Consider the following 27,568-nt stretch of genomic DNA (forward strand, 5'->3'; position numbering starts at 1 on the left):
CAAATTTTTAAACCTTTCTGCTCTGCTTTTTACTCCCAAGTCTCACTACAAACAGCCAGCAATAACCGTGCCACAACCTGAGTGCTGACTGTCTTGCTTGGTCTGTCACCTGTAAATTCAGCCTCCCACAGTCTCAGGGCATGGACAAGATGTAGACAAGTCCTGTTCCAGAATGTAACAAGAATGGTCTTTAGCTCAATGCCCAACAGAAGCCTCGTTCCCACCTGAATCCTCAGAGCACAGTCTTTACTGTCTGAATTCCTGTGGGCTTTCTGGTCTTCTGAGCTCCCACAGAATCGCCCATTGAGCTCTGCTTTTAGCATTCTGGCTTCTCTAGCCCATATTTCCAAACTTTTCCCACAAACTAGTTACAATGGCTTCTGAGTCACATCTTCAGGTAATCACAGCAACAACCCCCCCCCTTCTCTGGTACTAATTTCCTGTACTAGTCAGTTTTATCATCTCTGTGACCAAATACAATGTCAGAAACAACTGTCTTGGAAAGATTTACTTTGGCTCATGGTTTTAGTCCATCACAGGAGGGAGGGAGTAGCAGGGCAGAGCAGTTCACATCATGGTAGGCAGGAAAACAGTGGGAGAAGAAAGGGGCCAGGTATCACCTCCAAAGGCCTGTCCCCAGTGATCTCCTTCTTCAGTTAGGCCCACCTTCTAAAGTTTCCCAAAATAGCACCAGCGTCTGGAGACCAAGTTTCTAACACCTGAGCTGTTGGGGACATTTCCTATTCAAACCACAGCCACCAGTTTCACAGCACTTGGTATCTGCTCTACAATTCACTGTGGCTTCCAAGAGACGTGTTGGCCCAGACTTCCAAACTCTTCCCCTTTATCTACTCACTTTATCCCTTGTCCATCTATTCATACACACATACGTATGTACCTACATCTGTGCATCCACACATTCATCTATCCATCCATGTCTATTCGCCCATCTGCTCACCTACCCAGACTTCCACCCACCCATCAACCCACCATCTATCCATTCATCCATCCATCTGCCCATCCACTCACCCCATCTATCCACCTATCATCTACCCACTCATCCATCCACCCATCCAGGGTTCATTTTAGAGCGCTCAGTACATGCCAGGCCCTGTGTTGTGTGCCACACATATACAGATGGATGGAGTAGACACGGTCCCACCTCGGAGAGGATATACAGTGCAGGGATAAGAAGTCATTGAATCCTTCCTGGCCTGAAGCCCCTCTGGAAGACAGTGTTCCCAGATTCTCAATTGCCGGGCACAGGCTTTGGGAAGAGGTGGTGTGGGCGGGCACACAATGGCTACACATATACACTATCTGAGTTTCCTCTTACTCTGCCTTTCAGATGGTGGAGGTCAGGGCCAGGGGAGACGATGAGAAAATAGATGACCTCATTATCTGGGTGGAGAATGGGCACCTGAGTATCTAAAGGAATGAGTTTGTGTCCTTTCTGAGCAGGAATGACGGTTTTGTTCACAGGCTGAGGACCGTTTAGGAAAATGATTCTGAAGCCAGTGCCTGTGACACATGTGCTTAAGTCAGGTTGTCAGGTCCTTTTAGGCTGAGGCTCAGAACCAAACTACAAGTGTGGAAACCCTGAGCAGGCAGTTGCACCTCCAACTTGGCTGCTGGCTTCGTGTGGGCAGTGTACAGTGGCTCCCTGGGGAGGGCCCTGGCCCCGCTCTGTGAAGTGTCAGGTCACCCTTGACAAAGAGAGCTGCACTCTTCTTCCCGCCACTGTCACACCACACAGAGACAAGGACAGCTCTGGCCAGCTCCAGGGCCACCTCATTCCTCTCTGCTCCCTCCCTCCTCCCCCCTTGTAGTCCTCCCTCTTTCCACCTGCACACAGCCTTCTAGAATGCAATCTTTGGGAGCCTTCACTGCCAGAGTCTTGGAGGCTCAGCCAGTCATGGGGCTGAAGGAAAGAAGGGGGACAAAACAGGCTCAGGCTTGCCCCAGAGCCAGTAGTGACTGCAGGTCTCTGTGCAGCCCCCAGCCCCTTCCTCATGGTTCAGGTCTCCCCTCGCCAGTCTGCACCCTCTTTCCCTGATTAGCAGATGGCCTTCAGAGCCTGGTCCAGCCCCAGAGTACTTTGCCTCACACGGGCCACCCAAGGAGGCCACTTACTGATTAAAATCACCTTTTCTGAGATTACACAGATTAGTTTTTAATTATCATGGTCTCAAGAAGAAAACTCCTCAGCCAGAGGCGGTCCTGCTTCCCGCCTTCTCGTCTCCCAGAGGCCTTGACTTCAGGACTGGGTCAGGTTCTTTGATTTCCTGCTGGACTGCCACTCCTGTCCACTGTGTGCCTCTGGGCATCTCCAAAATTGCTTCCATCACTCTGGGAGGTGGCAGCTCTTGTCAGCGCCCGTCACATAGCTCAGTGTTCCCATACCAGGTGACCTGCTGCATCCAGAGTCACCTCAGGCTAGTTCCTTCTCCATCTTCAAGAATCTTCCCACTGAAAAAGTAGGCATCAAAAACAAAAGGCCACTCTGAACCTCCAAGCCTCCTGCCCATGGCCACTGTGTGGTGAGTGAACCTCGGACCTGCTACAGCACATCCTGGACACTCTTTATGTGTCCAGGACAGCTACAAAGTTTCAGGTCCTGATGCAAAGTGGGGGTGGGGCCTCTCATCTAAAGCGTGTTAGAAATGTCAAGGTGACAAGATCAGAGTATGCAAGGCACACAGAGCACTTCTGAGAGCACAGCCTGTGTGACTGGCACAAAGCTGGCCCTGTGTGGTGTCAGGATGGTGTCACTTTCATGGCAGCTGGACCTTGAGAATCTGTAGATTTTGCCCTCATGCCTGGGTCAGCCTGAGGGAGGGGAGAGGCCTGGGCCCTGAACACCTCTGAGGCTTCTCAGTGTCAAGGACAGTCTGGAGCCATTCTTCACCTCCTGAAGCTGAGGACCCGTCTGCAGCAGGGATGACCTCCTGGTCCCTGATGGGGAGCTGTGCAAGGATTCTCAGCTGCATGGTCCTCCTCCTGCTCCCTTGGCCTGCTTGGAAACAAATGTCCCTCGCACCATAGCTCTGAGACCTAGGAAGGCACCTCTGGGCCGTGTGGTGGGGAGGAGATCTGACCACAGTGACTTGGGGCTTGCACACGTTCCTTATGGTCTCAGCTCACCAGCTGCCCCAGCATCTCTACAGAACCAAGTAGACAACACACCAGACACGATGCTCAACCAGCCATGCTTCAGGGGATAGCCATCTTAGTGTGGTGGCTAAGTCAAGACAAGCTGCAGTCTGCCTTCAATACGCACCTACAACAGCACCGAGACCAAGCGGCCTTTTCATCAAGGAAGATGTGTGGACTGAAGGACTCAGAGAGACAGACACAGAGACACAGAAAGAGAGCATGCTTTGACACACAGCAGAAAGAATTTGTCTCCCTGGGTCCATATGTAGGGCAAAAGAGAGACCCTTCAACCCCTCCCTTGTGAACTCCTGACATGCATTTCAGTCTTTTTTTAGCCAAAGCGAACTCGGGGCACAGGCATCCCCTGTCCAGGTGCCGTGTCTGCATGTGGGGAGCAGGAAGGCCTCTCCTAAGCACAGATAGCTCTGGATGCCGGGATGTGGACACGCTGCCCTGCGGGAAGGCTTCTACCAGCCCATGGCTGGAGGGCGAGGGGTCCACGCCTGCTGCATGCAGAGTGCTCCCTGGGTCCTCTTCCTCACAGTCCAACCCTACCTCCTTGGGAACGTCGAGCTCAGAGCCAGCCTCACTGTGACTTCTGGCTAAATGCTCTTATTCAAGTCTCTGGAAGAGGTCCCCACTCAGCTGCCTGCCAAGTGAAGAGTCGTTTGTGACACCAGCATGGCCAGGGACAGGGACCTCAGGACTCCCACTGGGCAGTGACTTCTGCATGCACCTTGAAGACTGAGCGGGCTTGCAGCTCCACCTGCAGCTAGAGGTCCAGGCATGTGGGGTCAGAGGCCAAGGTGGCCACCCTAGGAGCAAGCACCACCTGCCTCTACTCACATGCAGAGACTTTTTTTTTTTATTCATATGTGCATTCAAGGCTTGGGTCATTTCTCCTCCCTGCCCCCACCCCCTCCCTTACCACCCACTCCGCCCCCTCCCTCTCTCCCCCACCCCCTCAATACCCAGCAGAAACTATTTTGCCCTTATCTCTAATTTTGTTGTAGAGAGAGTATAAGCAATAATAGGAAGGGACAAGGGTTTTTGCTGGTTGAGATAAGGATAGCTATACAGGGCATTGACTCACATTGATTTCCTGTGCGTGTGTTACCTTCTAGGTTAACTCTTTTTGATCTAACCTTTTCTCTAGTTCCTGGTCCCCTTTCCTATTGGCCTCAGTTGCTTTTAAGGTATCTGCTTTAGTTTCTCTGCGTTGAGGGCAACAAATGCTAGCTAATTTTTTTGGGTGTCTTACCTATCCTCACCCCTCCCTTGTGTGCTCTCGCTTTTATCATGTACTCAAAGTCCAATCCCCTTGTTGTGTTTGCCCTTGATCTAATGTCCACATATGAGGGAGAACATATGATTTTTGGTCTTTTGGGCCAGGCTAACCTCACTCAGAATGATGTTCTCCAATTCCATCCATTTACCAGCGAATGATAACATTTCATTCTTCTTCATGGCTGCGTAAAATTCCATTGTGTATAGATACCACATTTTCTTAATCCATTTGTCAGTAGTGGGGCATCTTGGCTGTTTCCATAACTTGGCTATTGTGAATAGTGCCGCACTAAACATGGGTGTGCAGGTGCCTGGGTGTGCAGGTGCCTCTGGAGTAACCTGTGTCACAGTCTTTTGGGTATAGCCCCAAGAGTGGTATTCATGCAGAGACTTTCAACCCTCAAGTCCCAGTAACCCCCTCCCAATGCACTTGGCAAGTTGACTTGGGTTTTTCTGTTTATTCCTCTTGACGGGTCTGTCTTCAGTACCTCCCTCAGCACTGGCTCTGTCAGAAAGGCCCACTATCTCTAATGGTCATGAAACAAACCCTATCGAAAATTAGAAGCCAAGGCTGCTGGGTACCCAGGGATCCAGGACCAGCAGCCATGCTGAAGGAGAAGCTAAAGTTCTTCCGCAGACCCCTGGCCCTCACCACAACCCATGCTCCTCACCTACGACAGCCAGGGAGAAAACCGAGAGAACTGCGGGGGTGGTGACAGGAAAAGCTCCCCACCCTGACCACCCACTCTGGGCTTGGTATCTGAGAATTTCTTTGCAGGTTCATTTGGGCTGTGACAGATTCAGGTCCTTGGGTTGCAGGACTGAGGTCCCCACTTCCTAGCTGGCTGTTTGGTAGAGGCCACTCTCACCTCCTAAAGGGCACTTGCCTTCGTTGACACCTGGGCCCACTTTCACCCGGCACTGGAGTATGAATGGCCGCCTGCCTTCCTCTCCCACCACAAGGCCAACCCAAGAAGACTCTGTTTTCAGTAGCCCACGGTGGGTGGATCAGGCCGCCACAGACAGTCACCCCACCTAAAGTCCCACCATGCCAGGCAACATAACCCAACCCCAGGAGTGGGGGTGTCATAGGATTCACATCGCAGACCAGGACACGACATCTGTGGGGCCATTTTAGTCTCTCTACCTCCCTGGTGCCCCAAACCATTCCATTTTCTGCCCAACTCCTGTGACTGACAAGAGCAGTATCATTGGGTCCCAGCCTGACAGTGTGCGAATGATTTGTGAACACCTGTCAACCTTAGAAAAAGACCTGCGTGTAAACTTTCCAGTGATTTCTCTGCATGACATCATAGAAGATTCTTTTAAGGCTGCCATAAGGAAGAGACACGAATCCTGCCCCATACCGTCATCTTGGGCAAGTTCCCTAATCTTCCTGGGCCTCAGTTTCCCCATCTGCAAAACAGGGATCCAGGCAAAGCCAGTCTCACAGGTTCCTGTGAGAATGGGAGTGAGTGAAGGCATGGAGAATAGTCAGGGCGCAGCCCAGGGCACAGTGAGTGCTGGCTGCTGGCATTGTGGATGAAGAAAATGTCCAAAGACACCCAAGGCAATATTCAATGCCCACATGGATTAAGGAAACTCACACCCATGAAAGAGATACAGAGAAGAGAGGGCAGAGAACTGGACTCCACACACATCGGCAAGGCCATGGATCAACAGCACTCGCGTTTCCTCCCGAGCTCATTCTCGCTCCTTGTGAGACCAGCTCACACATCACCACTGACTCATCTTAATCCCGTGGGGAGGGAAGAAAAATGGCATCCCAAGTACCACAGGAAATCCGCTTCATATGCGATGCTCTGACTTGCAAGTCGCAGAAAGAGTGGACTTCTCTGTGACGTGGCGATGCCACCCTCCAGCTCGCAGCAGGTGTGCCCAGTGAGAGTGCCAGAGGGAGCACCTTGGCTTGGAGATTTCCAACAGAAGCCACCAAATGGGGGGCAGGTGGGAGTGGGGCCGACAAACTGCTGGCTGTGAGCCAGCAGCCATGCTTGCTCCTTATCTGGCCTGGGCACTCCTGTTGCTAGAGATAGCGCCCCAAAGCACAGCAGCTAAAGGTAAGAGATAATCGCTTTAATTTTAGCTCAGAATTACTTTGTTCTGAAGCTCCCTGACCTCTGACTTGGCGTGTCATTGTGTGGCTGCAGCTGGCAGGATGAAGGATGGCTGGCCGCGTGGGAAGCACTTCTGCAGGAGGAGGGGCAACGGGTGCAGGATGGGGTCTGCTGGCCACTGAAATCGTATTTCAAGATTTTCAACCATGAGGAGCTGTGCACAGTCACATCGTACCTTGTAGTCTGCAGTTTCCCCAGAAATCAGTCCTAATCTGTCTCCTTTCAACAACACACTACTTCCCCAGGAAAGCCAGGCTCCAGTCTCCCATTCAACACACAGTTTGGAGGGTGAGATCCACTCAGGACTATGGGAGCCCGGCCACAGCATGGTGCCCACAGACACCATCAGCTCCACCGTTTCCCTCCAGCATGCAGGCATGGGGTGCACACCAGCTCCTGATCCCAGGGTCCCAGGGAGGCCTTCAGCGCAGGCATTTCTCCTAAGTACCTTCACTCAGTGCTGTCTTCCCCCAAAGCCCCAGGTCCCTGATGGCCCCATGCTAGCCCCTCTCCTACCTGAAGAGCTCAACTACTCTGTGTCCTTGCTTGTCCTTGCCCTATCCTTGTGGTCTCAGTCCAATGTCCCCTCCGCTGAAAGGCCTCTCCCGGCCTCTCCCAAAGCAGGAGGCCACTGTTGTTACACCCAACAATAGATCGCTCTGTCCTTTCTAGGGTTCATCTCCCTCCCCGTAAGAAGCACCAGGGGTGGTCACATCATTTTATTGCCAAATAATCTAAGGTCCAACCCTGCATCTGGCACTTGTGGGCCCTTGATAGGCATGTATTCAATGAATAAATGAGTGGAATATGCAAAATTGAAAAATTAAGAGGTTGAGTCAGCAGCCCCTCTGGAACCTTGCAGCCCAAGTCCAGGGTATCTTCTCTTTCTACCTGGAAAACAGTTCCCTGGGAAGTTCCCAGGTCTCCCCACCCTGCCTGCAGGAGAGGAGGGGCTTCCCAGCCCACCTGTGTCCCCTGCTGTGCCAGGCACTGGCAGTGAGCAGAAACAGGGAGGCCTGAGCCTGTCCAGGTGGTCTTGTGGTGGGTGCCTGTCCAGCCCTCCCCTAGTGCTTGCTCAGGTGGCTCTGTGCAGACCCCTTCCCTGCTCACCCCACTCACCCTGCCTGGGGTCGGCCTCTCAGTAGCAGGCGTCAAAGCCTCCTGCTGCACTGGGCACAAATGGCCTTTCTGTGGCCTCACATCTAAAGGGATGGCTGATCTGCACCAGGTGTTTGAGAACAGTTTGGCAGGCCTGGGATGTCCAGTGTGACTGTGATATCATATTTTCTGCTTTTACGATCCCTGTGCTGGCTCTGATGTGTGTGCGTTGCCCTCAGCTCCGAGCCCACGCCGTGGACATGAACGGTAACAAGGTGGAGAACCCCATCGACCTGTACATCTACGTCATCGACATGAATGACAACCGCCCCGAGTTCATCAACCAGGTCTACAATGGCTCCGTGGACGAGGGCTCCAAGCCAGGTGAGCTGGGGCCACGCGGCACATCCCATGGCATTTGCTTTCTGGGGACCCCATGAACTCTGCGGGCAGGCAGAGGGCTGGTCTGCAGGGCCCCACCACTGTGTCAGCACCACAGGCCTCACCCATTAACGCACAACACACAAGCTAACTGGTGTTTGCAGCCCCTGCTCTCAAGGACCTCAGGGTTCAGAGGGGTTGCAGACAAAGATCCAGCAGTCCCAGTGAATTGCACTGACATGGGCACAGAAGGAAAATCCAGGCGCTCAGAGGCCTGGTGATACTGTCAACCAGGGAAGGCTTCTCTGAGGAGGTGACATGTCAGATAGGGGCAGATGCTTGAGGAAGGGCCACACTCAGAGAGGGCTAGAAGGGAGCCTGGGAAAGAAAAGAGTATGTGCCAAGGTCCTGGGGCAGGAGACAGCCAGAGACAAAGACCCACCAGTCAAGATCTCCCAGTCTACACTTTGGGTTTGGTTCCAAGCACACTAGGAAACAAGGCCCAGACTCCCCCAGCTCCAAGAAATGAGCCCATGTACCTAGACCCTCTGCCCCCCTGAGAGCTGGCCCAACAGCATGTCTTCCCGTGACCCAACAGCATATCACAGACTCCAATGTGCCCAGTAATGGTGTGCCAGGGGTCCTTGTTAAGCATGAGTCTTGTCTTATATCTGTGTATCCCATAACTACCATGAAGCAGGGGTCCCCTGTCTCCTTTGGCAGAAAGGAGACTCACTGCCAAAGAGGGGCAGTGCACTGCGTGCATGGGTGGGAATCCAGGCATCCACATCCAGTGTGACTTGTGGGCAAACAACAGCACCCTGGGAGCCTGATGCAGATGCAGTCTTGGCCAACCCTGACCTGCTAGCTGAGTCTGCAGGTGGCACCTCTCTGAGGGTTGACAAGCCCCAAGGTGACTTCTGTGGAGAAAGAGCAGCCAGCTCTGTGCTGTCCCCTGTGTGGAGGAGAGGCCCTGCCTGGGACCCACTTGGCTGAGCTTGGCTGGGTGGTGGCAGATGAGGCCACACAGGAAGCCTCTGCTGGGGCTGCCAGATGTAACCCCTAAAATATTCACGGAAGGACAACCAGGGAACCTACAGCAAATCACTGTCACACATAAGTGTGTCCCAAGCAACTGTGGGGACACACTCACACTTTTTAGGAAAGTATCTTTGCGTGGATGTCCCACATTTTAGCTGGCACCCCGGCCCCGGACCCCGGGCAGTGGCCCAGCCTGGTCAGCTGGCCCCTAAGCTCTGCAGAAACCCGCCAGTGCTGAGCAAGCCGGAGGCCATTCCTGCATCAAAATCCAGAGCGCTCAGCACCAGTGTGGGCTGTGTTCCGAGGAGCTGCCCGCTCCGCCCCCCAGGGTCACGACGGCTGGCCGTGGCGGCCGCCGGGCACAAGGAGGCAAACATTTATCATCCTGAGCTGGCGGAGGTTGTCATAGCTTCGTCTCCAAGGGCTGCTGTCTCAACAAGGCAAGTTGCATTTCTCATTGATTGTCTTTCAGGCTGGTGAGACATGGGCGAGCCCAGTGTCACCGGAGGGAATGGGATGTGACATTATTTCTGTGGAACCTTGGGCCACTCGTCCCCCACAGTCCCTAGAGGGGCAGGGCAGGCAGTGGGCAGACAAATTAGCTGCAAGCAGCCCCAGGGAAGGAATGAGGGCAACTGAGGGCACCTCGTGGAGGAGCTGTGGGGCAGCCCAATGCCTTCCCCTTAGGACAAAGGCAGGTGGCCTCTCGCCCACCACGGCTGGGGGCCTATTTAAAGGCACGGCGATTCTTCTAGCCTTTCTAGCACAAATCAGACTCCCAGTGTCTTATTGTAAAACAAACAAATCGATAGCAAAAGTCTTCCCAAACGTGTAGCTGATTTACTTGTCATGGTGACAAAAGCAGCAAATTGCTGCTTCCCTCAGCACTCCCCCTGAGCCTTAAGCCGTTTGCAGCACCAGCCCAGCCCCTGCTGCAGGAGCCTGTGTGGGTCCAGAGCCCTGTTCTGTCCACAGACTTCTTTCACATTGGCTTCCTAAGCTTTCCAAGGGCTGCATGTGAGTTAAATGTCAGCTGACTTTCCGGGTTGGTCTCTGTCCCCGGAAAAGTCAAGGCTGCAAAGTCTGGGATGGAGCCATTGATGCTGCCTTGAACCCAGCTCCTCCTTCTTCCTCCACCGGCCCTAGTCAAGGGCTGGACGTGATGTCTGAACAAAACATGGCACGTGCTGCCAGAGGCACTGTCCCAGGTCCTGGAAGTCGTCTCTGCAATTTCTTCTCTTCCATCAGTAAATTACAATAATGGAAGGTTTTGCACATGCCTTTGTGGGATAAAGAAAAACTACAGCCAGAAATTAGTCATTATTCTCTGAACGATGGGCTAATGAAAGGCTTCGGGTGTACGTCCTAATGGGAAAGAAGCAGGAGATTAAATATTGACTGAGCTAGCAGGGACTTTGGAAGGTTGGGGTTTGTCTGGGGACACTAGCAACTAGTGTGGGCTCTGGGGTCCCACGAGGAGCCTGCATTCACCCCACTTTCTTCCTAGCCTCTTTTCCCTCTTTGGCACCCTGACCTGCTCCTGCTGGGCACAGAGGGGGTGGGAACTCTGATGCTGTCCCTTTAGCAGGCAGTGCTCACCATGCTTGAGGTCTCAACTGCTAGAGGTCCTCGGTGAGCAGGTGGCAAGTAACTGAACCCTACAGAGGGGACAGTAGTTTTAGATATGGTAATCTGCTGTGGCTGAAATGGAATTTTCCAGATTGTTGCTCAGCACTTCCTGACCCTGTTCTCCTTGATAATGGTCACTCCTTGATAGTGGCCACGCTGGCCTCAGCAGTGGGTGTGCCTGAGCAGTGGGACAACCCCCAAGGAGGGCACACATCTTGCCCAGATTGCCCACCAAAGCCCCAGGGCAGGATCCCATGGGTCCATCTCCCATCCCACACCTCTTGCGTGGCTGTCACACGCCTGGGGCAGAAGGGGCACATCCTCCCTCTCTGTGTGAGCCCCCACTGCCCACAGCCTGCGGACAATCAAGGTACATTCACTGTCCAGCAAAACTCGCCTACACAGCCATCCTACCCTGGCTCTGCGGCCCACCCTGAGCCTCAGGGGCTCAGACTAAGAATGGTTCCTGCTGGGCCATCAGCTAGCAGGGATGCAGATGACTCCCATAAAGAAGCCAAGTGCTGTGGGTTTCAAGAAGTTCACCAGAAAATGAAACAGACATCGGAACTCCCAAGAGAAAGGGGCCAGCTGAAGGGACGTGGCAGGCCCAGGAGGGTATGCGCCCGGGGGCCTGGGGCCCAGGAAGGTGAACTGGGCCTGGCACAGTGCTGGCACCATCGCCTGAGCGGCACCACCCACACCTGATTCCCGCTGCCTTCCGGAGAGGACGTCACTGAAGAAGTGTCTATAAAAATCGTGCGGGCTTTGAGAAAATTGTAGATTCATAGGCAGTTGCGAGAAATACACAGCCAAGTTCATCAACGCTTCACCCAGTTTCCCCAGTGTTGACATCTAGAGATCCAGCCCGCCAGAACACGTCAGGAGGCAGTCCCTCAGCCCACTAAGGCCTCGCCAGCAGCACCTGCACTCTTGTGTGTCTGTCCATGTCTGTCTGTGTGTCTCAGTGTGTGTGTCTGTGTATATCTGTGTGTGTCTGTGTGTATCTGTGTATGTATGTCTGTCTGGGTCTGTATGTATCTGTGTGTGTCTGTGTGTCTGTGTGGTCTGTGTATATCTGTGTCTATGTGTCTGTGTGTTCTGTGTATATCTGTGTGTCTGGGTGTACTGTGTATGTCTGTGTGTCTGTCCATCTAGGTGCCTCTGTGTGTTTCTATGCAGCTTTGTCCCACACACAGCTCCACAACCCATACCATCAAATCACAGAGGGTCCATGTGAGGACCCCTCTCAGTGCCTGTTTGTAGCCACAGCTACTTCCTTGTCCCCACCCAACACCATATACCCCTGGCAACCCTCAGTCTGTCTTTCATCTCTGTAATTTTGTCCTGTCAAGGACATTGCACAGGCAGAACCATAACTGTGTTACCTTTGGGGGTGGCATCTTGGCTCAACATGACCCTCTGATGTCTATCCAAGGCATCATGGGTCATGGGGTAAAATTCGTGGTGTGACAGACACCACAGCTTGCTAGCCATCCACCCACTGAAGAGCACTTGGGTCATTTCCAGCTTGACCTATTACAAATAAAGCTGCCACGGGTATCCGTGTGTTTTGCGGAAACATGAGTCTTCATTTCTCTGGACAAAGGCCCCTGAGTGCAGGTCCTGCTCATACAGTATGTTATCAGTGTGACAAAAATACCTGTGCTAATCAACTTATAAAGAGGCAAGACTTATTTTTGGCCCATGGTTTGAGAAGTCTCAGTCTATGGTCAGTTGGCCTGTTCAGGGAGTGTCCAGATGAGAAACCAGGCGCACACGTGGGGACAGGCAGAGGCCACAGTCCCAGGTCATTGGGAATGTGAAGTCTTCCTGCCTAAGGGCCTTTGCACAGCCATGTCCTCCACCTAGAGCGTCCCTCATCCTCTGTGAGGCTGGCTTCTTGTCCTCCCTCAGACCACACTCATTCTTGCAGGGATATCTGTCCCACCATGTGTCTGTCAGGCCTATTCACCCTTGGAGGTCTTGTTGACACTTGTTAGCTGCAGGTCCCACTGCTAGGCTGCCCCTCTGCTAAGCAGAACTCAGTCCATTTTTCTTTGTCCCTGTATTCCTGAGCAGAGGTGGCTTCGGTGAGGAGTCCCCAGCCCTGCTGCAGACATCTGACACTGTTTCCTGGAGCCCAAGAGAGCTTGGGAATTGGTTCTTCAAGGTGGGCAGGAGCCTCTGGCCCACTGAGGGTCTACACAGATGCAGAGGACAGTGGACCTCACTGGGCCAGCATGAAACTGCAAGGCTCAGCCATGGGCCAGAGGTCAGGCAGCTGTGGCCACTGATCCTGTGGATCCTCTGATGCTGCCCAGGCATCTGCCTTTCATTCTTGTCACTCAAAGCCTCAGGACTCAAAGGCTGGCCCAGGGCAATGTCCCAGTAAATGGGCCCTCCATGCCCAGAATTGGCTGGCCCCTTGTGCACCTCCTTCCTGGACCACTCCCCAGCCGGACATCAGGATTGCTGCAGTGCCCCTGGCCGGCCAGCCAGCACAGCCTCGGCAGGTCTCACATGGGCTGTTTCCACTGAGTGTCTGACTGGGTCTCACTGCTCTACCTGACCCTCGCAGCTGCGTGGAGCCCATGTTAGAATTTTTGAAATTAATATCATTTTAAAATATTAAATAGCAGAGAAATCTGCGTACTGCAAATGAAGTCAAAGAAACCTTCATCTATACAAAGCAAAGTTTTCGCTTAAAAAGATTATTCTATTAGTGGGCCCCGGGTATTTATTTATTTTATTTCTGTGCCGGTGGAAGTCCCCCTGAGATTAATGCCATGGACTAATGCACAGATGGCATCAGATACTTGAAAGTCATCTGAATATTAAGAACTTAAATCTTTAGCCTCAGTGATTTGAGCAGAAAGCCAATTATGGGACTGAATTAGTTTTCAAATTAAACTGCAATTTAAGGCTTGTGAAATTAATCCTTTAAGGCGTGTGGCAGCATTGTACATGAATTCCAAGGAAGAGCTGGGCTGGGAGGTCTCTGCCTTCTCCCCATCCCTGTCAGCACAATTGATAGAGAGATGCCCTGCGTCCTCCGGGTGAGGGGCAGGCGTCCTCCAGCAGGGCAGAAAAGAGAGTCCTGGTCTGCTGCTTCCTCTGCTGGGAAAAGTCGGCGAGGGAATGGCTGAGGAAGCCTCCCCGGAAAGCCCTGGGAAGACGGCTTCCTTCTCATCCTTGGCCTGGAACCCTGGGTTAGCACAGACCCAATGGAGTGGGCACCCCGTCCCACGTGGCACAGCTGGGCTGCCTGCCCACGCTGTGATGCTGGACTCTGGCCCAGCTCTAACCCCTCACCCCTGTAACAGTGTAGAGACCCATGGACTCCAAGCCCCTGGCCTGGTTCATCATTATGGCAGCCATAGGAGACAAGTACAGCCCCACACACACACCTTTGTTTGTGCCATTATGGGGTTTGAACTCAGGGCCTCACACTTGCTAGGCTTGCACTGTAGCACTTAAGCCACACTCCAGCCCTTGTTTACTTTAGTTATTTTTCAGGTAAGCTCTCATGTTTTTTGTCTGGGCTGGCCTCAGACTGCAGTCCTCCTACCTACGGCATCTCATGTAGCTAGGATCACAGGCATATGCCACCACACATGGCTTATAGATTGAGATGGGGTCTTGCTAACTTTTTGCCTGAACTGGCCTCAAATCACTATTCTACTCTCTGACTCTTAAGTAACTGGGATTACAGATGTGACCATACCTGGCCTCTAGCCCCTCTCAGGAAAGTTCTAGGCTCTGTGTTTCCACGTGTTCTGGAATCTTCCAGATGGCATCCAAGGCCAAGTTGTCAGGCATCCATCCCAGTGTTGTCAGGCGCTTTTCAAGCATTTCCCAAGGTGTAGGTGATATGCTGGATGATGAGGAAGGACATCTGGGCCCAGGGGATGATGGTTGTGGACCATTAATGCTGGGCTTCTCCCTTGTGGCTTTGCAGCCATTAGACAAAGCACCACTAACCACAATGACGAAACTCCACGCCGAATGAGGAAACTCCAAATAAAGACAGAGCAAGACACAGGGCCAGTGCCAGGACATAGAGTCCTCTCCGTGTTGCTCACTGACCACTGCCCCTTCCTGGGCTAGAACAGACAGAATTGGGTATCAGTGAGGATCTAAGGGCCCTAGCTGGCTGTGGGGCCTTCTCCTGCCCCCAGCCTTTCCTATCCCCAAGTGTCTCTGGCACCCCAGCCATGTGAGGCCCACAGAGCCTCTCTTCATGGGAGGCTCTTCACAGACCTTCATGGGTCTGTGTGTTGCACTCAGCACTGTGTCTACAAATAAATGCAAATGAATGTGAATTGCAGCCTGGGTCCAGCCAGAGAGGAGACAGGTGCCTGGAGAAAATGTGTCGTATCCGTGGGCATCCCCGGGTCTCTGGCATGGGTACAACTCAGGACGCAGCCTCTAAGCACATAAGAACGCCGTGTATCTGTCAGAACCAAGGGTCCTGCACAGCAATAAATTCACCCGCTTCCTGCCAGGAGCAACAAATACAGTCCGTGGAACATTCTGCAACTCAGAGGCTATGCAGAGCTCAACACGCTCCGCTGGGAAGGCAAGCAAACACTGTGCTGTGAAGGGTCTTGAGGAAACAGGCCACCAAAAAACGCGCACACTGGATCACCAAAACCTGGAGCCTGCCAGTGTGGGCTCAATCACAGGAAACCGCAGAGAGCAAGCAACCTGTTCTGTGCTAGAGGAAGTCACTGCAGATGAGGGGGCCCCACCTCCGTGGCATGTCCACTCAAAACCCCAAAGCCAGCTCTCCAGTAACAATGGACCCCTATGGGCCCCTCAAGGGCCACCATGCTTGAGAGACTGATGCAGTCAGGCCATTGCTTCCAGGGCTTCTGGATGCTTCTAGAGCAGTGTGTTTATAAGCCAAACCCTGCCTTCCAAGCCTGGTAGAAAGTGTGACCTGAACCTATTTCGGAAATAGACTCAGCCCTGACAGTGGGAACAGATCTGGATTTCTTAAATGTGAGAAAAGTCCTGGGTATGAGGTGATGCCTATCCAGTCCCTTCCATGAGGAAATCTGTCCCCTGTCCCCTTAGCCATCATCTAGCCAGTGTCCTGGTCCCTCGGCTGGCTCCTTCCAGACCCCAGTCAGTCTTCGCTGACCACTCTCAGGCTGTCTGATGGAGGTTTCTATGAAGGCTCTACTGTGTCCTCAGGGTGGCCACCACCTTCCTTCTTGATCTCCCTGGCTGCTTCCCCGATGATCCCTCATAGACTGTGACTTCTCCTTCTCCTGACTAGCCCTGACATTGACCCCATCACCTGATGGACAGGAGATCCACGGGCAGCACCAGGACACTGGCCCAGCAGCCCTCTTTTAACTATCCCCACCACCCTTGCCCACCATTCTCCAGCCTTCTCTCCAGCCCCTGACTGTCTTCTGTGAGCCAGGCCACAGGGTCCCTAGGCTGGGTTGGGGTGGCCATGTCAAAAAGCCAGCACAGCCCTGAGCGCCATCTCAGAGGAACTAATTCACAGATGACTGGGAGGCAGCAGGGCAGTGGCTATGGCCAAGTCAGCCCAGGCTCACATCAGACCCTCACCTCTGCCCACCCTGCTCTGGCAAGGCCTTCAGGCTGCTGTCCAAAGCCACTTGAGGCTCGGGCCCTCTCCCTGTCCCAAGCAGGGCCAGCTTCTCTCCCTCCCCTAACAGGAAATGGCTTTCTCCCAAAGATGAAGCCTCTGGGGGTTGTGCCCTCTTCGGCCGCTGCCCTCCCCTCCCCCTCTGGGCTGGGCTGACCCCGGGAGCAGCATCAGCACCCACTACCTCTACTGTGGTCCCTGTTCTCTTGAACCCCCTGCCAGAGCAGCCTCAGTGGACTGCCTGGGATCCTTAGCCAACCTCGGGCCTTTGACCCTTGACTCCTTGTCTCCTCTGGGGCTTCATAGAGGCTGCTCTCCATTCTTACCTGCCAGTTCCCCTCACTGTTCCCTCTCAGGCCCCTGGCACAGTGGAGCGTCCAGGGCTCAGTGCCAGGTGACTTCTTTTCACTCTCAGCCTGTTATAAACTAGCTGAAGTCAGATAAATTGTGGGTAGGTGAGAAACTTTTCCACTTATTACACACCCTGTGGGTATTTGCAGCAGTCAACCCCAGACACTTGATAGCTACAGTGCCAGCAAGGGGTGCAGGCCTTGAGGTTCAGGTCCAAAGCCCCTGACAGGTAGGGCAACAGTACAGTGTTCAGAGTCCTAAATGTTACAGCTCCCGCAGCAAGAGAAGTCTCTTTGCCAGCCAGTCTCAACCAGCTGCTGTCAGTCTTTCTCCGACGCCTGCAGATACTCTGCATGAGCTGACTGAACAAGCAGAGGAGACCACAGACCTGGTCAACTGTGCATGAGAGAAAGGTCCTGGTCATCAGCCATGGCCCACCCCCTAGAACTCAGGTGACGTTCATTGACCTGAATCCTGGGCCGCAGGAAGTAGAGGAGGAAGGAATGTCACTGCAGGAAGTAGAGGAGGCAGGGATGTCACTGCAGGGTGTGGGACAGCCAGATATAAGGCAAAAGTGACAGACAAGAGCAAGGCTGAGAACAGAGATTTCAGACAGAGCAGCCACCCCTTGTAAACTGACACTCAGGGGACACAAGTAACGTCAGAGAGGGGTGCTGTCCAGGAGAGAGCAGACATCCCCATGTAGCCACTGGATAGGTGGTACAGGAGCAGTGGGTTTAGAAGTCAGGACAGAGGCTGCCCCACTGAGCACAGCTGTCCAGGCTCTATAAAGGGACCCTTCCTCCTCACCACCCCCACCCCGCCCTTCTCCCTGCACAAAATTGCTGAGCTCTTGCTCCATCCCTGGGCAGGAAAACTCCCCTTCCATTGCAGGTTGTTCCCATGGCAACCCTTGGAACTGATTCCTCCTTTTGACTTCGAGTGCTTGAGCCTGGAGTATATCACCTGATCCTAAGGGCTGACCACAGATGGCCAGGGGTTCACAATTTCTCATTTTCAGAGAGAAATCAAAATTGTGATTTAGACTTTAAAAAAAAAAAAAGCCCATCTTCCTTTTTCCTGGTTAACTTCATTTTCCTTTCTCTCTCTCTCTCTCTCTCTCTCTCTCTCTCTCTCTCTCTCTCACTCTCTCCCTCTCTGTTGCCTTTTATTTTCTGATGCCCAAGTGACACCCACTCTTGGAAGGAAACTTGGAAGACATAGAAACTCACAAAAAGAAAAACCAAACACAAGCAGCATCCCACCACTCCGAGGTCATGGTTGATTGTGCTGTCCTTTATCTTTCTGACCTTTTCTCTGCATTAAAGCATTTTACTTTAAAGACAGGTCATATGTGACAGTTTGGAAACCTAATTATTCTCCGTTTCACTGTAAACCATGGAAATTTCAAATGTCACAAAATATTCTTCACATCAAATGCTTTCTTCTATTCCATCCCTGGACTGCACCAATTGGTTTAACCAGCTCCTGTGCTTGACGGGCAGGTGCTCTGCCCTTGAGCCAGGCGCCCAGCCTTTTTTGCTTTAGGTATTTTTTAGGTACGGTCTCAAGTCTTCGCCCAGAGCCAGCCTCCAACCTCAATCCTCCTATCTGTGACTCCTGTGTAGCTAGGATTATGGACATGAGCCACCATGCTTGATTTATTTATTTAGATGAGAGTCTCTGCCTCCTGAGTACCTGGAATTACAGGTGTTACCTACAGAGCCCAGCCAAGTACATACAGCTTAAAGGCTTTTGGCTGTCCAGCCAAACCACTTCCCAGAGGTGAAGACTGCCTGCTCCACAGGGCTGTAGGGACTGCCTGCTCCTTGCACACCTTCACCTTTGGGTACCATCATTATTTTAAAGTAGTTTTTGCTTATTTGGCATGCGCTCATCCCTTCCCTTCACTTCTTTGATCAGTGATAAAGCCAATACAAAGGAGGAGGGGCACAGAGCCAGTCTGGGGTCAAGAGTGGGATTAACCCTTGGGCCGGGTGGCTGCAGGCCTGTGCTCAGACAGGTGTGTGGGCAGGGCACACAGGTGCACCTCTCTGCTTCCTACCTTGGCGTCTTCAGTGAACAGACACTAGCTACTGGGAACGTGCTTCATTTTTGCAATCAGAACAGAATTATCAAGAGTGTAGCATTTGGTTTTAAAAGGCGGGGTTAGCAAAAAAAAAAAAAAAAAAAGGTGGCTGTTTTGAGTCAGCCTGTCTTTGCGATCAGCCAGAAACTTCCAAGCTGTTCTTGTTACCAGTGGGTGGGACCCCGAGCCCCAAGCAGAGACCGTTGCAGAAGGGCCAGGGCAGCAACTTGGGCGGATTCACCGCATGCTTTCAGAGCAGCGAGAAGCCAGGAGGAGACAGACAGACAGATACTGGACCTCAGGTACCCTAGTGCATATGCTGCTTCCAGAACAGGTGCTCTTGGACAGCACAGGTTTGACAGGGAGCCTGGGATTTTAACGCTGTACACCCTGGCTCTGTAGTACGCTCCCATACGTCTCCTGGTTTGGAGGAAGCTGGATCTAATGAAAGCAGAGACCATACCCCCTTCTCCTCTTCCTCCTGTGCCCTAGGGAGACCGAGAGGCCAACTGTCCTGGCCGATGAGGGCCTAACATGATAAAACTCAGTGGGCCCCAGTGAGCGAGTGAACGAGCGGACCTCGTCCATGGGGGAGGGTGACTGAATGAGAGCACCTCCAAGGCCCAGACCCCCACCCCCCCGACCATGCCACCTGGAGCATGTGGCACTTCCAACTGAGGATAAGACTCTGTACCACCATGCTGCAGGAAGCACAAACATGGGGACATGTCACTTGCATCAAATTTGAGGGATGCAATTGTTTTTAACCAGAAGCCAGCAGACTTTGGACACGATCGATATCGGATTAGTGCTTGATTAGTAAGGATTGACCTGGGATGGAGGACCAGCCCCTCAAGCCAAACGTGACATTTCCCTGCTGGAAAACTGTGGAGTCCCAGGCAGGGCCACGGCTCATCTCACAGGGTGGGGTCCACTGCTCCAGGAGCCCCTCCCAGGACAGCCATCCTGGGTCCATTTGTGTTTGAGGGACAGAGACTCAGGGATGCTGGGGGTGGGGAAGCACTGGGTGTGACACAACATTTTTCAATCACCAATGAGCAGGACTTCTGAGGGGTCAGAAGGCCATGCCTGCCTTCAGGGACCTACCCTAATGGGACCAATACAGCAACAAGCAGAGGACAGAGTAGTGTCCCCTCATTCCCATGTTCAGCCCAGGAGAGCCACCCCATAAAGGCTCTGTCCAGCCCTGGGCCTCTGCTGCTCCACAACTCGTGGGTTGAGGATGAAGAAGCAAAGATCTTGGTGGCAAGTGTTCTCACAAAACAATGTCTTTATCTTGAGATTATGTCTTCCCTATGATTTTCATGTTTAAGTATTCCTTGATCCTTTCATCTAGTTGAGCTAGATGTACACTTTATTTTTTTTTGCATTTTTCTTTTATTATTCATATGTGCATACAGGGCTTGGTTCATTTCTCCCCCCTGCCCCCACCCCCTCCCTTACCACCCACTCCGCCCCCTCCCTCTCCCCCCCCTCAATACCCAGCAGAAACTATTTTGCCCTTATTTCTAACTTTGTTGTAGAGAGAGTATAAGCAATAATAGGAAGGAACAAGAGTTTTTGCTGGTTGAGATAAGGATAGCTATACAGGGCATTGACTCACATTGATTTCCTGTGCGTATGTGTTACCTTCTAGGTTAATTCTTTTTGATCTAACCTTTTCTCTAGTTCCTGGTCCCCTTTTCCTATTGGCCTCAGTTGCTTTAAGGTATCTGCTTTAGTTTCTCTGCGTTAAGGGCAACAAATGCTAGCTAGTTTTTTAGGTGTCTTACCTATCCTCACCCCTCCCTTGTGTGCTCTCGCTTTATCATGTGCTCATAGTCCAATCCCCTTGTTGTGTTTGCCCTTGATTTAATGTCCACATATGAGGGAGAACATACGATTTTTGGTTTTTTGAGCCAGGCTAACCTCACTCAGAATGATGTTCTCCAATTCCATCCATTTACCAGCGAATGATAACATTTCGTTCTTCTTCATGGCTGCATAAAATTCCATTGTGTATGGATACCACATTTTCTTAATCCATTCGTCAGTGCTGGGGCATCTTGGCTGTTTCCATAACTTGGCTATTGTGAATAGTGCCGCAATAAACATGGATGTGCAGGTGCCTCTGGAGTAACAGTCTTTTGGGTATATCCCCAAGAGTGGTATTGCTGGATCAAATGGTAGATCGATGTCCAGCTTTTTAAGTAGCCTCCAAATTTTTTTCCAGAGTGATTGTACTAGTTTACATTCCCACCAGCAGTGTAAGAGGGTTCCTTTTTCCCCGCATCCTCGCCAACACCTGTTGTTGGTGGTGTTGCTGATGATGGCTATTCTAACAGGGGTGAGGTGGAATCTTAGTGTGGTTTTAATTTGCATTTCCTTTATTGCTAGAGATGGTGAGCATTTTTTCATGTTTTCTGGCCATTTGAATTTCTTCTTTTGAGAAAGTTCTGTTTAGTTCACATGCCCATTTCTTTATTGGTTCGTTAGTTTTGGGAGAATTTAGTTTTTTGAGTTCCCTATATATTCTGGTTATCAGTCCTTTGTCTGATGTGTAGTTGGCAAATATTTTCTCCCACTCTGTGGGTGTTCTCTTCAGTTTAGAGACCATTTCTTTTGATGAACAGAAGCTTTTTAGTTTTATGAGGTCCCATTTATCTATGCTATCTCTTAGTTGCTGTGCTGCTGGGGTTTCATTGAGAAAGTTCTTACCTATACCTACTAACTCCAGAGTATTTCCTACTCTTTCTTGTATCAACTTATGAGTTTGGGGTCTGATATTAAGATCCTTGATCCATTTTGAGTTAATCTTGGTATAGGGTGATATACATGGATCTAGTTTCAGTTTTTTGCAGACTGCTAACCAGTTTTCCCAGCAGTTTTTGTTGAAGAGGCTGCTATTTCTCCATCGTATATTTTTAGCTCCTTTGTCAAAGATAAGTTGCTCATAGTTGTGTGGCTTCATATCTGGATCCTCTATTCTGTTCCACTGGTCTTCATGTCTGTTTTTGTGCCAGTACCATGCTATTTTTATTGTTAGTGCTTTGTAATATAGTTTGAAGTCAGGTATCGTGATACCTCCTGCATTGTTCTTTTGACTGAGTATTGCCTTGGCTATTCGTGGCCTCTTGTGTTTCCATATAAATTTCACAGTAGATTTTTCAATCTCTTTAATGAATGTCATTGGAATTTTGATGGGAATTACATTAAACATGTAGATTACTTTGGGGAGTATCGACATTTTTACTATGTTGATTCTACCAATCCATGAGCATGGGAGATCTCTCCACTTTCTATAGTCTTCCTCAATCTCTTTCTTCAGAAGTGTATAGTTTTCCTTGTAGAGGTCGTTCACATCTTTTGTTAGGTTTACACCTAGGTATTTGATTTTGTTTGAGGCTATTGTAAATGGAATTGTTTTCATACATTCTTTTTCCGTTTGCTCATTGTTAGTGTATAGAAATGTTAATGATTTTTCTATGTTGATTTTATATCCTGCTACCTTGCTGTAGCTATTGATGATGTCTAGAAGCTTCTGAGTAGAGTTTTTTGGGTCTTTAAGGGATAGGATCATGTCGTCTGCAAATAGGGATATTTTGACAGTTTCTTTACCTATTTGTATTCCTTTTATTCCTTCTTCTTGCCTAATTGCTCTGGCTAGGAATTCCAGTACTATGTTGAATAGGAGTGGAGATAGTGGGCATCCTTGTCTGGTTCCTGATTTTAGAGGGAATGGTTTCAGTTTTTCTCTGTTAAGTATAATGCTGGCTGTAGGTTTGTCATATATAGCTTTTATAATGTTGAGGTACTTTCCTTCTATTCCTAGTTTTCTTAGAGCTTTTATCATGAAATGGTGTTGGATCTTATCAAAGGCTTTTTCTGCATCTATTGAGATGATCAAGTGGTTTTTGTCTTTGCTTCTGTTAATGTGGTTTATTACGTTTATTGATTTTCGTATGTTGAACCACCCCTGCATCCCTGGGATGAAGCCTACTTGGTCATGGTGAATAATCTTTTTGATGTGTTGCTGAATTCGGTTTGCCATTATTTTGTTGAGGATTTTTGCATCAATGCTCATTAAGGAGATTGGCCTATAGTTCTCCTTTTTGGAGGTGTCTTTGCCTGGTTTTGGGATAAGTGCAATACTGGCTTCATAAAATGTGTTTGGCAGTTTTCCTTCCTTTTCTATTTCATGGAAGAGTTTAAGGAGGGTTGGTATCAGTTCTTCTTTAAAGGTCTGATAGAATTCAGCAGAGAATCCATCAGGTCCTGGACTTTTCTTTTTGGGGAGACTCTTGATTGCTGCTTCAATTTCATTTTGTGTTATAGGTCTATTCAGGTGATTAATTTCCTCTTGGTTCAGTTTTGGATAATCATATGTATCTAGAAATCTGTCCATTTCTTTTAGATTATCAAATTTATTTGAATATAGGTTCTCAAAGTAGTCTCTGATGATTTCCTGGACTTCCATGGTGTTTGTTGTTATCTCCCCTTTTGCATTCCTAATTCTACTAATTTGGGTTTTTTCTCTCCTCATTTTAGTCAGGTTTGCCAGGGGTCTATCAATCTTGTTTATTTTTTCAAAGAACCAACTTTTTGTTTCATTAATTCTTTGTATGGTTTTTTTGGTTTCTATTTCGTTGATTTCAGCTCTTATTTTTATTATTTCTCTCCTTCTATTTGTTTTGGGATTTGCTTGTTCTTGTTTTTCTAGGAGTTTGAGATGTATCATTAGGTCATTGATTTGAGATCTTTCAATCTTTTTAATATATGCACTCATGGCTATAAACTTTCCTCTCAAGACTGCCTTAGCTGTGTCCCATAGGTTCCAGTAGGTTGTGTTTTCATTTTCATTGACTTCCAGGAACTTTTTAATTTCCTCTTTTATTGCATCGATGATCTATTCTTCATTAAGTAATGAGTTATTTAGTTTCCAGCTGTTTGCATGTTTTTTGTCTTTACTTTTGTTGTTGAGTTCTAGTTTTAGTGCATTGTGATCAGATAGTATGCACGGTATTATTTCTATTTTCTTATATTTGCTGAGACTTGCTTTGTGCCCTAGGATATGATCTATTTTGGAGAAGGTTCCATGGGCTGCTGAGAAGAATGTATATTGTGTAGAAGTTGGATGAAATGTTCTGTAGACATCAACTAGGTCCATTTGATCTATTGTATATTTTAGATCTTGGATTTCTTTATTGATTTTTTGTTTGGATGACCTATCTATTGATGATAATGGAGTGTTAAAGTCTCCCACAACCACTGTGTTGACGTTTATATATGCTTTTAGGTCTTTCAGGGTATGTTTGATGAAATTGGGTGCGTTGACATTGGGTGCGTACAGATTGATGATTATTATTTCCTTTTGGTCTATTTCCCCTTTTATTAGTATGGAATGTCCTTCTTTATGTCGTTTGATCAATGTAGGTTTGAAGTCTACTTTGTCAGAGATAAGTATTGCTACTCCTGCTTGTTTTCGGGGGCCATTGGCTTGGTAAATCTTCTTCCAGCCTTTCATCCTAAGCATATGCTTATTTCTGTAGGTGAGATGAGTCTCCTGTAAGCAACAAATTGTTGGATCTTCTTTTTTAATCCATTTTGTCAAACGGTGTCTTTTGATGGGTGAATTAAGTCCATTAACATTAAGCGTTAGTACTGATAGGTATGTGGTGATTCCTGCCATTTAGTTATCTTAGTTGTTTGAAGGTTTGATTGTGTGTACCTAAGTTGAGGTTACTCTCTACTGTCTTGCTTTTTCTTATCCTGTGGTTTGGTGCTGCCTGTCTTTTCATGGTTAAGTTGGGTGTCACTTTCTGTGTGCAGGATCCCTTGCAGAATCTTTTGTAATGGTGGCTTTGTGGTCACATATTGTTTTAGTTTCTGCTTATCATGGAAGACTTTTATTGCTCCATCTATTTTGAATGATAGCTTTGCTGGGTAGAGTATCCTGGGGTTGAAGTTATTTTCATTCAGTGCCCGGAAGATCTCACCCCACGCTCTTCTTGCTTTTAATGTTTCTGTTGAGAAGTCTGCTGTGATTTTGATGGGTTTACCTTTGTATGTTACTTGTTTTTTCTCTCTTACAGCCTTCAATATTCTTTCCTTAGTTTCTGAACTTGTTGTTTTAATGATGATATGTCGTGGAGTAATTCTATTTTGATCTGGTCTGTTTGGTGTCCTGGAGGCCTCTTGCATCTGTATGGGTATATCTTTCTCTAGATTTGGGAAATTTTCCGTTATTATTTTGTTGAATATATTACGCATTCCCTTCGCTTGCACCTCTTCTTCTTCTTCGATGCCCATGATTCTCAAGTTTGGTCTTTTGATGGAGTCAGTGAGTTCTTGCATTTTCTTTTCACAGGTCTTGAGTTGTTTAATTAATAGTTCTTCGGTTTTTCCTTTAATTACCATTTCATCTTCAAGTTCTGAGATTCTGTCTTCTGTTTGTTCTATTCTGCTGGATTGGCCTTCCATTTTGTTTTGCAGTTCTGTTTCGTTCTTTTTTCTGAGGTTTTCCATATCCTGGCAGTTTTCTTCTTTATTGTTGTCTATTTTTGTCCTGAGTTCATTTATCCATTTATTCATTGTGTTCTCTCTTTCACTTTGGTGTTTATACAGTGCTTCTATGGTTTCCTTTATTTCTTCTTTTGCTTTTGCAAATTCTCTATTTTTATTGTCTTGGAATTTCTTGAGTGTCTCCTGTACATTTTGGTTGACCCTATCCAGTATCATCTCTATAAAATTCTCATTGAGTACTTGTAGTATGTCTTCTTTTAAATTATTCTTGTGGGCTTCATTGGGTCCTTTGGCATAGTTTATCTTCATTTTGTTGGAGTCTGGATCTGAGTTTCTGTTCTCTTCATTCCCCTCTGGTTCCTGTACTAATTTTTTGCTGTGGGGAAACTGGTTTCCCTGTTTTTTCTGTCTTCCCGTCATTGTCCTTGGTGTTGTTACTGTCCCTGTACTGTGTGTAATTAAGTATTTTCTAGCTTGTAATAATAACAATGGTAATATTGAGAATGGAAGAGTGAGCTGAGATGGAAAGCAAGAAGTTAAAGAAAAGGGGAAAACAAATATACAGACAAGAGGGAGAAAGCAGAACAAGGTATCAGACAAGAGAGTTTCAAAGGTATAAACAGGGAGTGTTAGTGTACTAATCGACAGTAAGCTGGTCCGCGTCTTCCCGAGCCGTATGGGCGCCGGCCACTGGCGGCCCCGGGGGCCTCCTCGGTTCTCCGTTTAACGTGAAGTGGAGATTCTCTGCGCCGGCTGGAGGTGTGGAGGGGTCAAAGTTATGCCTTTTCTCGGTGATTATGCCTGCAAAGTGTGTCTCCAGCGTCTCTCCAAGATTTCACTATAGGAGGCTCGCTTTCTGCTTCCTACCTCTAGCCACCATCTTGGAATCCTCAGATGTACACTTTAATGTCTTCTCTTAGGAGAATGAGAAGTTGGCGACCCTATGTTGATCACCCCTGTATTTTTTGTGCTCGTTTTACTTTTTGTGGATGTTTGTTGGCTTACTTATTTGTTCTAATGGGGCTACCCCTGAAATCCAAACCCCAAAAGCATACAGCAAAGGTCAGCAAACCATGGGTCAGTTTGGCCCACACCTGCTCTTGTAAATAAAGTTTTATTGCAACACGGTCGGGCCCCTTTGCCAGTGAACCACCTGGCTGTTCAATACCATCCCTGTCGTGGCAAGCAGTTGTGACCTGCAGAGCCAAAGATCCTCACACTCTGGCCCTTTACAGAAATCATCTGCCAGCCCTGAGCTGAAAATTTAGGACACTGGCTTTTAGCACTAAGTCTGGCAGAACTCACTGCCATGCTTCTTCTCAGTTTCCCTAACTGTCAAAGGAGCAAAGCGAGTCCAGCTGAGGGTCCCAAAGGGCTGACCAGTGGCCTCTGACCTCCTGCCCATCACATCCCATGTGGCCCCTTCCAGGCCCACCTTCCACTAGGTCTCCAGGGCCCTGAGGGAGCTTTGCCGTCATCAACAGTGGGAAGAAGTCACCCAAGGGAATGCTTGGAGCAGGCAGCTTGGTTGGCAGGGAGGCTTTCACGTGTGGCCTTGATACACGCGGGAGCACTCAGTGCCGGGTCAATTTTCAGTGTCGTCCCCTCATTCCATCCTGAGTGGCAAGGAGCTTGAGCCACCGGGAGCAGGAAGGAGTGTGCCAAGCGGAACAGAACTCCAGCTCGGCCTGGACCCAACCTCATCCTCCCACCTGTCCACTGCGTGATGCCATCCAAGTTTTGCCACATGTGCAATGGGTTGCTGTGGCATTGCTCTCAGATGTGACATCAGTGCTTGAAAGTCACCGGGCTGGTTGGGCACATGGGAAGAGCCCAGTGGTGGTGGTGAGAGATAGGGGAGGGATAAAGAAGCTGGTCAGCACTTAGAAGATTCTAGGTCCTCATTCAACCAGAAGAGTTGATGCTTCTTATAAAGCCTAACCAGTCCCATGTCACCTTGAAAGGAGTCTGACAAATGAGCTTGGTCCTACCTCCCCCAGGAGTCATTTTCTTTTCCTTCCTCTCCACCTCCTCTGCATCCCTCATCAGCCCTATCACCTCGCTGTCTGCTGCACAGCACTGTCTATGCCAGGCTCGCCAGCCCTCGAGGGCTTCGTGGAGGACGTTCACGAGTGAGATGTTAGGAGCTCCTAGGGTAGTAAGGTAGGAAGAGCAGTGAGAGCTGGAGTGGCCTCTCCCTAACCAGAACACCTACTGTCACCTCCAACCCTGCTGACTTCTGGCTCTGCC

The 27,568-nt window shown here is 49.6% G+C and overlaps 1 protein-coding gene across 1 annotated transcript in view; it reads left to right on the forward strand.

The window, feature by feature from the left end:
- The window catches only part of Cdh4 (cadherin 4), a 513,311-nt gene that overhangs the window by 431,274 nt on the left and 54,469 nt on the right, over nt 1–27,568 (forward strand). Inside the window, exon 6 of the mRNA XM_074075054.1 lies at nt 7,919–8,063. Within this exon, the coding sequence (XP_073931155.1) occupies nt 7,919–8,063 (145 nt within the window). The remainder of the gene's footprint in view (nt 1–7,918; nt 8,064–27,568) is intronic.

The sequence above is a fragment of the Castor canadensis genome, chromosome 5 (genome assembly GCF_047511655.1).
Source record: "Castor canadensis chromosome 5, mCasCan1.hap1v2, whole genome shotgun sequence".
Taxonomy (NCBI): domain Eukaryota; kingdom Metazoa; phylum Chordata; class Mammalia; order Rodentia; family Castoridae; genus Castor; species Castor canadensis.